Source organism: Myxine glutinosa, unplaced genomic scaffold (genome assembly GCF_964187855.1).
Source record: "Myxine glutinosa unplaced genomic scaffold, kmMyxGlut1.1 SCAFFOLD_665, whole genome shotgun sequence".
Lineage (NCBI taxonomy): Eukaryota > Metazoa > Chordata > Myxini > Myxiniformes > Myxinidae > Myxine > Myxine glutinosa.
In genome coordinates, this window is record NW_027616760.1 from 14,206 (window position 1) to 29,663 (window position 15,458).

Here is a 15,458-nt window from a genome sequence, read left to right on the forward strand (position 1 = left end):
AATATCATGGGGTATTTGATAAATGAATATCATGGGGTATTTGATAAATGAATATCATGGGGTATTCCGATAAATGAATATCATGGGGTATTCCGATAAATTAATATCATGGGGGTATTTGATAAATGAATATCATGGGGTATTTGATACATGAATATCATGGGGGTATTCTGATAAATGAATATCATGGGGTATTTGATAAATTAATATCATGGGGTATTTCACCTCACCCTGTGTGCAATGTACTTCTGTTCTCTTATCTCGATTACATAGGGGTAATGCCAAACAAACTGCCAGTAGAGGGGTGTAGGAAGCTCATTCATGGCTACATGAAGCGTTTGACTGCAGTTATTTTGGCCAAAGGCTGTGCTACCAAATATCAAGTCGAGAGTGCAAATAATTTTGTCACTGCCATTTCTTTTTCTTTTCTGATTTTAAAGGATATATGAAGTTCTGAATCAAAAACAAAGGTTCTGTAATATTAACAGTGAAATAAAAAATCATGGAGACCAAATACTTTCGTCAATTTAAACTTATTTTTAGAGAAATTTTTTCAAATAACCAGTGAGTTATTTGAAAAAAATGCAAGGGTGCCAATATTTTTGACACTCCTCCTTTCTATATAGAGATAGATATGTTTACGTTCTGTGCGGGCAAATTGACAAACGGACCCAAGTGCAATGCCCTCTCCTCGGGCGAGGGTAGTGATGGGGTATTTGACCTCACCCCGTGTGCAATCTACTTCTGTTCTCTTATCTCGATTACACATGGGTGGAATTCTGGGAAAGGCCGCAAGGATGAACAACATCGATCTGGTTGAAAAGTCAAATTGTAAGGGGAGGGGATATTAAACCTGTTTAAAAGGCTGAATTTGGTACATTGTGAACCAGTGCAACGCAAGTTTTACTTCCATTAACTGGTGGAGCGCCCAAAACGCAGAATTATGGTGAGTCATTTTCAATCCTTTAGTTTTTTTTCTAATACATTTACATTTCAATTTTCAATCCAATTTTCAACAGAGCCACGTGTTAAGATTATGACAGAGTAACAACTCTTATCTCAAGAAAAAAACGACCGATTGTGGATGAAGGTTAGCAAATGTGGATGAAGGTTAGCCATTGTTGAAGATTTACCATTGTGGATGAAGGTTAGCCACTGTGGATCAAAGTTAGCCATTGTGAATAAAGTTTAGCCATTGTGGATGAAGGTTAGCCATTGTGAATAAAGGTTCGCCTTTATGGATGAAGGTTAGCCGCTGTGAATCAAGGTTAGCCATTGTGGATCCAGGATAGCCATTATTGATGAAGGTTAGCCATTGCAGATAAATATTCGCCATTGTGGATAAAGATTAGCCATTGTGGATGAAGGTTAGCCATTGCGAATAAAGGTTAGCCATTGTGGATCAAGATTAGCCATTGTGGATAAAGATTAGCCATTGTGGATGAAGGTTAGCCATTGTGAATAAAGGTTAGTCATTGTGGAACAAGATTAGCCATTGTGGATGAAGGTTAGCCATTGTGAACAAAGGTTAGCCATTGTGGATGAAGGTTAGCCATTGTGAATAAAGGTTCGCCATTGTGGATGAAGGTTAGCCACTGTGAATCATGGTTAGCCATTGTGGATCCAGATTACCCATTATTGAAGAAAGGTTAGACATTGTAGATAAAGATTAGCCATTGTGGATGAAGGTTAGCCATTGTGAATAAAGGTTAGCCATTGTGAATAAAGGTTAGCCATTGTGGATGAAGGTTAGCCATTGTGAATAAAGGTTGGCCATTGTGGATGAAGGTTAGCCATTGTGAATAAATGTTATCCATTGTGGACGAAGGTTAGCCATTGTTAATAAAGGTTAGCCATTGTGGATCCAGGTTAGCCATTGTGAATAAAGGTTAGCCATTGTGAATAAAGGTTAGCCATTGTGAATAAAGGTTAGCCATTATGAATAAAGGTTAGCCATTGTGGATGAAGGTTAGCCACTGTGAATCAAGGTTAGCCATTGTGGATCCAGGTTAGCCATTGTTGATGAAGGTTAGCCATTGTAGATAAAGCTTAGCAATTGGGGATAAAGGTTCGCCATTGTGGATGAAGGTTAGCCATTATGAATAAAGGTTAGCCATTGTGGATGAAGGTTAGCCACTGTGAATCAAGGTTAGCCATTGTGGATCCATGTTAGCCATTATTGACGAAGGTTAGCCATTGTAGATAAAGATTAGCCATTGTGGATGAAGGTTAGCCATTGCGAATAAAAGTTAGCCATTGTGAATAAAGGTTAGCCATTGTGGATGAAGGTTCGCCATTGTGAATAAAGGTTAGCCATTGTGGATGAAGGTTAGCCACTGTGAATCAAGGGTAGCCATTGTGGATCCAGGTTAGCCATTGTTGATGAAGGTTAGCCATTGTAGATAAAGATAAGCCATTGGGGATAAAGGTTCGCCATTGCGGACGAAGGTTAGCCATTGTGGATCAAGGTTAGCCATTGTTGAAGAAGGTTAGTCATTGTTGATGAAGGTTCGCCATTGTGGATGACGAATAGCCCTTCGGGATGAGGGTTGTGTAGATGTGGACGGGGGTAGGATGTGGATTGAAGGTGGATGAGCCATTGCCATTGTGGATGAGGGTTGGCCTAACAGAGCCACTCCTCAAGATGTTAGCACATTAACACATCTTAAATGGAGGACAAAGTCATTGATTCCTTTCATCTATTGGCTGCAGAAAGTGTTGCTTCCTCTCAACCTGTTGCTGCTTGGATGCCTGACATCGTGCAATGGCTTTTGCTCGGGGGACTCACTGAAGCTTATAAACGGTGAAATTCCCACACTTACTCACTTCCAATGATATATCTCTGACACTCCTGCCTCTCATTAATCTCACAACCACAGTAAAGTGTTGTTACGTTTGTGGGGGGTAGGTAATGAAATCCCTTCGTCCAGGTAGAGGTGTGGAAGGTAGTGTGCTCTGTATGTCGTGAAGAAGAAGAAACCTGCCTGCAACTAAGTCATGAGTGGATGTTGCATAAGTGTATATGTGTCTCCATGGCGAGGGGTGGAGCAAGGCTAATTAGTTTGGGTATAAAGGTAATTTTCCCTGTATGTAGTCACCTCTGTAATTTCCCCTTTGTTCTTATAAAGCATTCACAACACCTGCCATGAATTCAGCACCTAAATTAAACCACATAATCGCCGACCGGATCCGAACACTACAACTGATGCCAACCAGGCGAGTCATCTGAAAATGCATCATGAAGGGCCGTGAGGCCCTGCCCCGAAAGGAATGCTATAGCTATAGACTGATCAATTTGATTGGAGCGCGGGTGACGTCAGAGAGAACATTCTAGCACCAGGAACAAAAAGGACACGTCCCGCCATTTTCGATCTCTCTTGCGCTGGGTTTCATTGCGGGCGGACGCACTTTTCCCTCTCTTTCTGTCTGGGGCTGGGCACAGGCGGTCGCAGTTATCCTCTCGCTCTCGGTTCCTGATGTTCGTGGAAGGCGGACTCATATATGCTCTCGTGGTCTTGGCTTTCATCCTGTCATGGTCGCAGTTAGCCGCTCTATTTTGGTTCCGAACATTCATTACAAACAGTCACGCTTATTATTTGCACCCTCTCCCTCTTGGTCTGGCCTTCCTCACGAGCGGTCCCAGTGGATTGCTCTCTCTTGTCCTTGTCGCATTTTCACTCTCCCTGTTCCGGGCTGATTCCAGGCTGCGGGAAAGGCGAACACATTTCTCTCTCTCTCGGTGTTGGCTCATGGCGGTTGCGCTTGCTGCCGTATGCGCTTTTGTATGCGCTCGGTACAGCCGAGCAGGAAGGACGAGGAAGGAACTCGGGCCTGTTCGCTTCGCATCGGCGGCTGGCGGGGGCTGCGACTTCGCACCAAGGCGTGGTTTCCTGTGCAGAGACTCAGGGTGCAGTCAAGGACGCCAGGCGGAGTATCAGCCAACGCACCACACCACACATTAATTTTTACATTCGCTTATTTCTCCCTGTGTCGTATAATTGAGTCTCAGTGGAGGGTCCCTCGGGTAGGAATTTAGTGTCATTAGTATTTATTGTATTGCATTAATTTTATTAAACCATTATTTGTTATATTTTCAATTCCTGTGTCCTGCACGTTTATTTGTTTGTGGTTCAGAAAACCCTCGTCGCGTCTGGCCATGCAGGTAAGGACCTCGCTACCCTCCACTACACCTACACATGTCACTACCGCCATAGTTGAGTATACGCCTCGGAGTTAAAGCTCGGTTGGCCATCCATCACCCTGCGGTGTTCACTGCAGGATAGACACGCAATAGTATTCACCTGGTTTCAGTATAACCTCCTGCATGATCGGGACCCCGAGGTAAAGTTTTGATTCCTGAGAGCACAACATGCATTTCTGCCAAACCACAAGGTAATGCAAATAAGGGTGTGTGATTTCTCAAACGCGTGTCTCTTGACCCCACCCGACACTCCGATCCCAAGGTATGGCAATGTGTGAGAGGTTGGGGTTGAGGTATCCAATTGGGAGCATTTGGCAATCGGAGGACTGCATGCGTTGCAGTTGCAGTGAAGGTGGACTGCGCTGCTGTTCCAGGTATGTATCAGGCCTTACATGCATTTCGTTAGTTATATTTGTGATGATGTTTTCATGAATATAAATCCACATGAATGTATGATCTATAAATAATCATTGCAGTGCTTTTGTTTTTATTTAAACAAATGTTTTATACTAGTTGGCCCGTTAGTTCTTTCATATTAACTCCCTGGTTGCATGATGTAGAGAGCCCAGAACCCATGTTCAAATTCCATAAACCGTAGGGGAGAGTCGGGTAAGTTGAGTCTAAGGGTAAGTTGAGCCACCCCATGTTTCTTAGAAAGTGAAATATTTGAAGGTGTGAGAGCGCCATCTATACTTTCATAGCAACATTCTTTCTTCCTGAGTACACATGCAGAGGAATATGAAGCAGGGGTAAGTAAGATCTAATGAAATTTGTATTTTTTTCAGAATTTCCCCAAATTTGAGTTATGGTGTTTTGAGGGTGACAACTGATAACAATAGAATGAATGGAAGCTTAATGAATTGTTTATGTAGTAATGTGAACATGAATGGTGTAGATTATTTACCTGAGAGTATGAATTGTAAATTGAATCAATACGTGAAATGAGCATCTTTATATTCAAAGTGGCGCCCGTGGGGTAAGATGATCAATTGGGTTGGGTCAAGTTGAGCCATGGCGCATCTTACCCCATGAACATGTGTGCAAGATAAAGTTACTGCTTTATACGCAAGTTGGAGTTGAAAACTGTAGTTCTTGTAACACTGATACTTGTGTATAGATCTAAATCCTATTCCTGAGAATGATTTATGTAAATATTTTTGCATTAATGACAGGTAAATGGAAAAATGCCTCGGGACTATAAAAGGAAGACAGCACGTGGTTGTTCTTCATAATTATTTGAAATACAAACCAGTTCATCAGCATATCTGACTGCTAAATCTTGACGATTACATATGTATGAACATTCAGCCAAAGTTTACTGATAATTCATGTGTCTTACTAATAATCAGAACACAATACATGTATAATTATTTCAGTTCAAACTGTTAAATTTCATTAGATCAATTACATCATGTTACTTTGTAATAGACACGAGGTGCTTCTTACATGTGCGTAAATTTCACACAAGGGAAAGGAGCATTTATCAAGTTTCAATTATTGAACTGAAAAATCTGATCTGAAAAACGTGAACATTTACAGGAAACTACTTTGTCTTGTTTTGCATTGTTAAAGCTATAAGCAACAGCTTTTGCGTGATTGTTAAAAAAATGTGTATTCATTAATACTTCATGCATTCCCAGTTTCAATGGGTTTTCTCAGTGTTTTATCAATAATAAGCTTTTCCAGTGGATCTCGACTTAAACTTTTTGTCTCAAACTTGTTTTATTGCTGTTCTGTCCTGTATTGAGCCGGTGAATTTGATGGGACACAAAATGTTTCATGCTGTTTTTTTCTTGTGGCTCAACTTAGCCACTGGCTCAAGTTACCCGGAACCCATGATCAACTTGCCCCATCATTGGGGCAAAATGAGCCATTAGACAACTTTTTTTTGAAGGCCTCTGCTAATTAATTACATGAAAATGAAATGGTAACATGTGTATGAGGGGAGAAGCAAGTATTTACACCATCATAATCACTATGGCTCTGATGCACAGCACTTTATATTTGATGTCCAGAAGGGCATTACTGAAAAATGGCTCATCTTACCCCACTCTCCCCTATGTTTGCCCATTGTCTACTGATGTCATTGTGCGGTGGCTCATTGGGTCATTGTACGGTGGCTCATTGGGTCATTGTACGGTGGCTCATTAAGTCCTTGTATGGTGGCTCATTGGGTCATTGTACGGTGGCTCATTGGGTCCTTGTACGGTGGGTTTTTCATAGACGCTTAAATGTGTTCAAATATGTGCTCAATAAAAGAAATATGTAAATCCTTAAATCTTTCCTTAAGGGTGCTTTATGCAACCAGGCCTGAACCTCTGCCCACCTTCGGTGGCGGATGTAATAAAAATGTTCAATGTGAATGGAATGAATTTTACATAAGAAACATTTTATTCCTTCATCCGGAAGCACGTGTTCCCAATGCAACATAATATAACAAGTGTCATTTAAAATCCCGTGCTCTTGCTTTTGGACACCGCCTCCAATCTCAAATCTGATTGGTTGCCTCGCATAACAACTGCTCTGAAGGATTTCCTCATCTTTAAGGAGATCCTTACTTGAAGATGATGTATGATGTGGACCATTTAGGCCATCGGCGGAGTTTGGGAGGGGGAGCAAGGAGGGTAGGGGGTGGGGGGGGGGGGGGAGGAATGACCCCACCTTAATTTTTTCAGTAGTTTATAATTAAGATGAAATATCCCGTATTTAAACGTAAGTAACAATAATGAATATCATCTGTATTTGTGATTTCACTTACACTGTAACTACACAAACAAAGGGTAATTTTGGACATCAGACCTGGCTACCCATTATAAATACTAGGGCATGCCCGTACTATATATATATCTAAAATTATATCCCCCCCCTCTATTTACATGAAATGGTTTGGTTCATTCGCAAAGCCAAAGCGAACGGCTTGCGAGTACGGTGACAATCCCCCCCCTCTATTTACATGAAATGGTTTGGTCCAAAGCGAACGGCTTGCGAGTACGGTGACAATCCCCCCCCTCTATTTACATGAAATGGTTTGGTCCAAAGCGAACGGCTTGCGGAGTTTGGTAAAGAAATCGCCATAGCTCGCTAACTACTTGTCCGATTAATATGAAACCTTGAAAAGGCACATCCTCGGGTCCCCAGCAATATACCTGGCAAGTTTCAAGTATATCGGACCCGTGGTTGTCGAGAAACAGCGGTCACAGACAAACATACATACATACATACACACAGAGATTACTGGAATTATAGATAGATTAACCCCTTGCCCCCCCCCCCCCCAAATAGAGAAATCAAACTACGCCTCTGATTTAGGCCTATTTTTTAAGGAATCTTTGAAATCCGAATTTAGTGATGTGGTGGCCCCTGGCCGAAAGCGAAATGCCGTTGTTTTTTGGTGCAATCCGATGACCCATCATGTTTCTTATCCATAGGTATACAACACCCCAAAAGTTCCCTCCGGAATGTGTGGCCGTATTTGATAAAGAGAAATGCAGTTGTTTTTTGGTGCAATCCAATGACCCATCATGTTTCTTATCCATAGGTATACAACACCCCAAAAGTTCCCTCCGGAATGTGTGGCCGTATTTGATAAAGAGAAATGCAGTTGTTTTTTCGTGCAATCCAATGACCCATCATGTTTCTTATCCATAGATATACAACACCAAAAAAGTTCTCTCCGGAATGTGAGGCCGTATTTGATAAAGAGAATTGCAGATACGTGGTTCACGTGAAGGGCAATCCGAAGATCACGTGTCCAGTTTTTGCTGCCGTGGGGTGAACGCAAGTGAAGAAGAAGATGCGCCACATGTACTCATGGCATCTCAAATGAGCACAATTTCTGGATTCCAAGTCAATTAGTTTGGTGATTACTTTCCTGGTTTGTGAATTTTTTTTGAAAACAATAAAAACGAATCCACACTATCCTGGCTCATATCTAGTATCGTGTACAAAGCTCTGTTTACCTGTGCTAAGAAACTTCAAGGAGGTTACCAAGGGTCTGTGCCATCAGAAGGCAGCTTGCTATCCCTTCCCAAGCTGGCCGTTCCTTATCAAGTACTTTATAAGCTTTACTAACCATAACCTCGCCCCACATCTGGCAAATAAAATACATTTACTTCTTCATGCAGCTGTATGAATCAAATTGGCACCCCTTTATATGAACTTTTCTAGAGCATTACTTGGTTCCTCCTAAGAACACAAGGGTAGTCCAGCATGCACATGATATTTTTTTGAATGTCCCTTCTTTTCTATTGTTTGGCATTTTCTACAAGCTATGGAATGCCCCTTATTTTATATGCTTTGCCAGATGGCACATAGACTACATAATAGAGTTGTTGGTCTGTCTGTGTGTCGCCATTTCTCTCAGAGATGGCTGAACGGATCTTTGTTAAACTTTCAGAGGTTCATTGGTGAGTAACTGGGAATGTTTCAGGCAAAACAAAAAAAAATTGGGGAAAAAAGTTCGTTTTTTGCATTTAAAAAAAAAAATCGCTCTCTAGTGCCTAAGCCTTTTTGATTAAAGACAGTTTTATACAAGTACACATTCGCATAAATAAATACAAAACAATCACCAGACATTTGAACACAAAAAATCAAACAATTCCGGAAACGGTCGAAGTTGGTGGTAACGCTTCTTCTTCTTTTTGAACGTCATCTACACTTCACTCAGAAACGTGGTTTCGTGTTGTATAGAAACGATTCGTGTTGTAAACGTGTTGTAAACGTAATTCGTGTTGTAAACGTGTTGTATAGGAATGTATAGAAACGTGATCAACGGCACATTCACCAACATATATACAGAGAAAAGGTAAAATGATGATTTGACATTTGTGATGGATTATGATTTGGATGCAATTGCTTTTCCATTATACAGGGTGTCTCAAAATACATGGAACCCATGTCACTGCTAATAATTCTGCCAATATTAATGTTCTTGTTCTTTTTTTTCCAGATTTGAAGAGAGGAGACCATAACAACTAATAATTACCTCAAATGGCCACACAGTTGACATCGCACGTGACAAAGCCGAATGCCTCAACTCTGTGTTTGCCTCAAAATCCTTAGTCCCAAACCCATCTCTCTCTGTTCCCACCTTTCCCAGTCGAACCAAACTGCTCCTGGACTCTGTGACCTTCTCTCCTGACAAGGTGGAGGAGTTTTTGTCAAACCTCGACTCTGATTCTGCAACTGGACCAGATGGCATCAGCCCACGGGTCCTAAAATCCTGCTCTGCCGCTCTATCTCACCCCCTCTCTGTTCTTTTCACCCTATCTTTTGCTCAAGGTCATCTGCCAGCATCCTGGAAATCAGCAAACATTACCGCTTTACACAAAAAAGGTGCAAAAACAGATCCTTGCAACTACAGACCAATCAGCCTGCTCCCAATTATCAGCAAAGTCATGGAATCCATCATTGCTTCGGATATGAAATCTTTTCTCTTCTCCAATGGCTTGATCTCTGATCATCAATTTGGTTTCAGACCAGGTCACAATACTCTGGACATGCTGCTTCTGCTGTCTCAACAATGGATGGAGGTCCTCAATGCCAAACAGGAAATCAGAGCTGTCTCCCTTGACATATCACGTGCCTTCGATACGGTCTGGCACCCAGCTCTGCTCACCAAACTCTCCTCCTATGGTATCCATGGAAATCTCCATGCATGGCTTGCGGACTTCCTCTCTGGTCGTAGTCAACGTGTGGCCCTGAATGGATTTCTCTCATCTCCCCTTCCCGTTCAGGCTGGAGTTCCCCAAGGCAGTGTGCTGGGCCCTGTGCTTTTTCTGGTCTTTATCAATGATCTCTCCGACTCTCTGGAAAATCCTCTGTATCTCTTTGCTGATGACTCCACTCTCTGCCGCTCCATTCCTCTTCCCTCAGATCGGCAGTCTGCAGCCTCCTCACTCTCTGAAGACCTGGACAAAATCACAGACTGGTCAAACATGTGGAACATGTCTTTCAATCCTGACAAATCTCACACTCTTACTATGTCTCTCCGAAAAGATCGACTGGACAACCCTCCCATCTACTTTCTCAACAATCCTCTCCAAGAAGTTCTGTCGCTCAAGCTTTTGGGTCTCACCATCTGCCATGATCTTTCTTGGGAAAACCACATTTCCAAGCTGGCCTCCAAAGCCAGTCGCCGACTGGGCATCCTCCGTCGTGCGAAGTCCTTCCTAGGCACACCTGAGCTCCTCACCACATACAAGGCTTTCATCCGCAGCTCAATGGAATACTGTTCCCCCCTATGGGCTGGTGCTCCTGCCTCACACCTGGCTCGGCTTCACGCTGTTGAATCCAAAGCTTTCAGAATCATTGGAATCTCCCGTGATGAAGCTATCTCTGAGGGCCTTTCACTCACTCACCGCAGGCAGGTAGGTGGTCTTTCTGTCTTCTACCGACTCCTCTCCGGCCTTGCTCCCCCAGCTCTCTCTGTGCTCTGTCCCCCAAATATTCCTACAGGTCACACAAGATCTGCCAGCCACCCTCTGATGGTTAAACTGCCGAAATCTCGGCTCTCTGCTCACCTTCACTCTTTCATTCCTCTTTTCTCCCGCCTCTGGAACAAACTCCCACACTCACTTCAATCACACTCCTCCCTCCAGGTCTTCAAAACAGCTGTTCACCACCATCTCTTATCTTCCCCCATCCAAAACCTTGATCTTTTCTACCCCCACTAATTCACCCCAGATCCACCTTGTTTGAAATTCCAACTTCTTTCCTGGAAGTCTTGGCAGTGTCCATATTTTTTATACCTCTCCCACCCCCCCCCCCCCCTTCCCATGCCTTCCCCCCAAAGCCCTCTCCCTCCCACAGTTCTCTCGATGTCTCCATGTCTCTCGGTCCCTGCTCTCAAATGTTGTGTTTGTGTCCTTCCCCCTCTCTCCCCATCTTGTCTACCGCTCCCGATGTTATTTGTTTTGTGTGTCTGTTTGTCTTTCTTGTGATTAATGTTCGCTCTTTCACGAGCCTCGATCTTGTATACAAAAAAAAAAAAAAAAAAAAAAAAATCAATCAAAATGCCTTGGACAAAGGAGGAAAAAATATTTTGCGTCACTACTTATTTTGAGACGAAATCATTCAAAACGGTGCAAGCAAAATTTCGCAGGAAGTTCAACTTCAACAACTATCCCCAGAAAAACCAAATTTATCGTTGGGCACACAAATTTCAAGCCACTGGATCAGTAAACAACCTCAACAAGAAGGCAGAAACACCCAGTTCTGGCAGGAAGCTGACTGCAAGATCTCCTGACAATGTGAATGCGGTGAGACATTCTGTCGGAAGGAGCCCGAAAAAGTCCATCCAAAGACGTAGCCAAGAGCTGGGTCTTTCACGTGCGTCAGTGCAAAGAATCTTGATCAAGGATCTTCAGCTGTACCCATACAAGATGCAGATCAAGCATAAACTCACACCAGCTGACATGGCAAAACGTGTTGTGATGTGCCGGTGGTTCGAGAACAAGATCGAAGAGGATCCTGACTTTCTTGATGATGTTTGGTTCAGCGACGAAGCACACTTCTTGCTCTGTGGGCATGTCAATAGCAAGAACAATGTGTTCTGGGGCACACAAGCCCCAGACAAGGTGCTTCAGAGGCCCTTGCACTCTGTGAAATGCACGGCCTGGGTGGCCATCTAAAAACATGGCATAATCGGCCCGTTTTGGTTTGAAGACGCAGACGAGGAGGCAGTCACTGTCACAAAGGAGCGTTACATTGTGGTGCTCAACAAGTTCTGGAGGGGACTTGGGAGACATCGTGGCGTGAATCGACATGTGCAATGGTTCCAACAAGATGGGGCAACTCCACATACAGCCAACATCACGATGGAGTGGCTGGACCACCGATTCCCTGATCTGCTGATCAGCAGGCGCCGCGAACCCGAGTGGTCTCCGCATTCACCCGAACTGAACCCCCCAGATTTTTTTTTATCTCTGGAGGTTCTTGAAAGACCACGTGTATGAGAATCGTCCTCAATCCATTTCTGAACTGAAAGTGGCCATCACCCAGAAGATTCGTGCCATCAGGAAGGAAGAGTGTGTCAGGGTGATTGACAACTTCGCTCGTCGGCTTCAAGTGTGTCTAAGGCGTAAAGGCGGTCATTTGGAACATGTGCTCTAATAAATGTATCCTTTGAGCTAGAGACCTCAAATCTTCAGTTTTTTTATTGTTATCATATCAGCTTCCAGGAAATGTAATCTTTTTTGGAGTTTCTTGTCTGAGTAATAAATTATTATCATGTTAATGGGTTCCATCTATTTTGAGACACCCTGTATTTGCCCTCATTTAAAATATGTTAATGTTTCTTTTTCGCTTGAGCAATACAAATATCTCCCAGTCGATGTCAGAGACTGGTAGACAGTTATAAGAAACGCCTACTTGAGGTTGTTTCTACCAAAGGGAGCAATACCACCTATTAGAGCCAAGGGTGTACTTACTTTTCCACATGCGAAATTTGCATTTATGTTTATTTAAATTATACAATGGACTACAAAATGTAAATGTTTCATGATATTTGTTATATTATATCACCTTTATCTATCAATATTGTTGAAATGAAGATCAAATAGCTGTATGTTGAAATATGTTGAAAAAGTCAAAACTTTACATGGGGTGTACTTACTTTTTCACGTGACTGTATGTAGTTTACCTTACCCCTTCCTCTCCACTCACCCTTCCCTCCCCTCCCCCTTCCAATCCCCCCACTCCCTTCCTCACCCCTCCCTCTCCTGCCCCCCATCCCCCTCCCCCACCTGTTTCTATGCCCCTGGCATTTTCCCAAGATACATTTTAAATGTGAACAAAATGCATTTGTTCATCATACAAGACTTCATTCAAGATGGAATAATAGACTTGAAAAAAATACTCAACCCAGTTGGGACTCGAAGCCACAATCCCCAGCTTGGCACTCATGTCTTATCCATTAAGCCATTGGGCCAGAAATTTTGATTTTTGTAATAATATTTTGAAGAGTTGCAAAGTGTGTATATACAGTCGTGGCCAAAAATATTGGCACCCTTGCACTTTTTTCAAATAACTCACATTTTCTCCAAAAATTTGTTGAAATGACAAACGCATTTGGTCTCCACAACTCTTTATTTCACTGTTAATATTACAGAACCGTTGTTTTTGAATCAGAACTGAATATGTCCTTTTAAATCAGAAAATAAAAAGAAATGGCATTGACATAATTATTGACACTTTCGACTTAATATTTGGTAGCACAGCGTTTGGACAAAATAACTGCAGTCAAGCGCTTCCTGTAGCCATGAATGAGCTTTCTAGACCTCTCTACTGGCAGTTTGGCCCAGTCTTCTTGTGCAAACTGCTCCAGTTCTTCAAGATTTGAAGGGTGCCTTCTCCCAACTGCTGTTTTCAGATCTCCCCACAGGTGTTCAATGGGATTTAGATCTGGACTCATTGCTGGCCACTTCAGAACAGTCCAGCGTTTTGCCTTGAACCATTCCTGCGTGCTTTTTGAAGTGTGTTTGGGGTCATTGTCCTGCTGCAAGACCCATGACCTTCGATGGAGACCCATCTTTCTGACACTGGGTTGAACATTGTGCTCCAAAATGTCTTGGTAATCTCCTGATTTCATGATGCCATGCACACATTCAAGGCACGCAATGCCAGAGGCAGCACAGCAACCCCAAAACATCACTGAACCTCCTCCATGTTTGACTGTAGGGAAGGTGTTCTTTTCATTGAAGGCTTCATTTTGTTTTGTGTAAACATAGAGATGATGTGCTTTCCAAAAAAGCTCTAATTTGGTCTCATCTGTCCACAGGACAGATGCCTGGTGTTGGTGTAGCCTGGTGTTGGCAGGGCGTTTAGGGTGCAAGCTTGGGATCCTCGGATCTTGAATTCAAATCCCAGTTAATCACTGAATTAAAGCCAGGGGGGTTGACTCAGCTTGTAATCCTTCCAAGGCAAATTGAGTAGCAGCTTGCTGGGATGAATGCTAGATGAATGAATGGTGTGTACCCCAATTTAGAAGAGGTCATAATTCATAATTCGTCATAATTCGAAAAGTACAACACGTATCTGATCATTATTTAAAAAAATTCAGCAACTGTTGGTCTGATGGACAGAAAATTTTCACCATGGGAGTGCCTCCTCCTTCAGAATATCTTAATGATAATCATGACGTCATCGGTCATGTGGTGCAGGCGCCATCTTGGAAAAACCGAAAAATTTTGCACCTCAAAACCTCCAAAACCGCTGCATGGAAAAAATTGAAACATGGCTCAATGTAAAGAACTCCATATGGGGAATAGGTGTTCACGATGACGTCATTGGTGCCATAATTAAGACGTCATAATTCAACAGGGACAACGCTTAGTCTGATCAGTTTTAAATGTATTGAGCGTGATCTATGCAACAATTACATTGGAGAATATAAATGTATGATGTTATCGCTCACATGGTCTGGCAGCCATATTGGATCAAAGCAAAAAAATAATAAAAAAACAGAAGAGTTGGCTTGCAACAAGTTGACTGCGCAGGGTAAGTATGCTATGAATACCATATAGTTGTCGCACCGCGGAGCGAAAGGGGGACTATGGTTTTCCCCTCCATCCGTGTGTGCGACCGTCCGTCCGTCCGTGCGTGCGGACGTGCGTGCGTGCGTGCGTAAGCGAAGGACCGAATTCTAATTTGGTGTGTGGGTGCAACTAGGCATATGGAAGAACCCTCTTGAAAATTAGGACGCCATGTCACAATCCAAGATGGCCACCGCCATGTATGTCTGAACCTTGTGAGCGGAATATCTTGAAAAATAAATGATCTACTAACTTCTAATCTGGTGTGTGGGTGTATCTAGGCATAAAGAGGAAAGCTATTGAAAATTGGGTCGCCACGTCAAAATCCAAGATGGCCGCCACCATGTATGTCTGAACCTTGTGAGCAGAATATCTTGAAAAATAAGCGAAGTACCAACTTCTAATCTGGTGTGTGGGTGTATCTACGCATAAGACAACAACAACACAACATGCATTTTAAGGCCATTTTCCCTGCTAGAGCGGGGGTTAGCCTTGCGGTCCCCATGACAATCTTCTCCATCTTGCCCTATTTTCTGCATCTCCCCTTGTTAACCCCCTTGCCCGCATTTCGTCTTCCACCATCTTTAGCCAAGTCTTTCTCGGTCTTCCCCGTCCTCTACTTCCTTCTACAGCCATTTCCATCACTCTTCTCAACCAGTCACTTTCATCCTTCCTCAACACATGACCAAACCATCTCAACCTGTTCCTCTTCACAGCATCAATCA

At 42.9% G+C, this 15,458-nt stretch overlaps 1 protein-coding gene across 8 annotated transcripts in view; it reads left to right on the forward strand.

Moving 5' to 3' along the window:
- Nucleotides 1-787: 787 nt before the first annotated feature.
- The window catches only part of LOC137432846 (beta-microseminoprotein), a 129,746-nt gene continuing 115,075 nt past the window's right edge, over nt 788-15,458 (forward strand). For 5 of the 8 annotated variants that reach the window (XR_010985583.2, XR_010985581.2, XR_013621571.1 and 2 more), the window contains exons 1-4: nt 789-946; nt 2,713-2,803; nt 4,464-4,575; nt 7,850-13,772. Coding sequence is in view for 1 of the 8 variants with exons in the window: in XM_078768890.1 (XP_078625016.1) it covers nt 13,765-13,772 (8 nt within the window). In the remaining 7 variants the exon portion in view is untranslated. Of the gene's footprint in view, nt 947-2,712; nt 2,804-4,463; nt 4,576-7,849; nt 13,773-15,458 lie in introns of all 8 variants that reach the window. The other 3 variants (XM_078768889.1, XM_068125097.2, XM_078768890.1) reach the window with 1 other exon arrangement.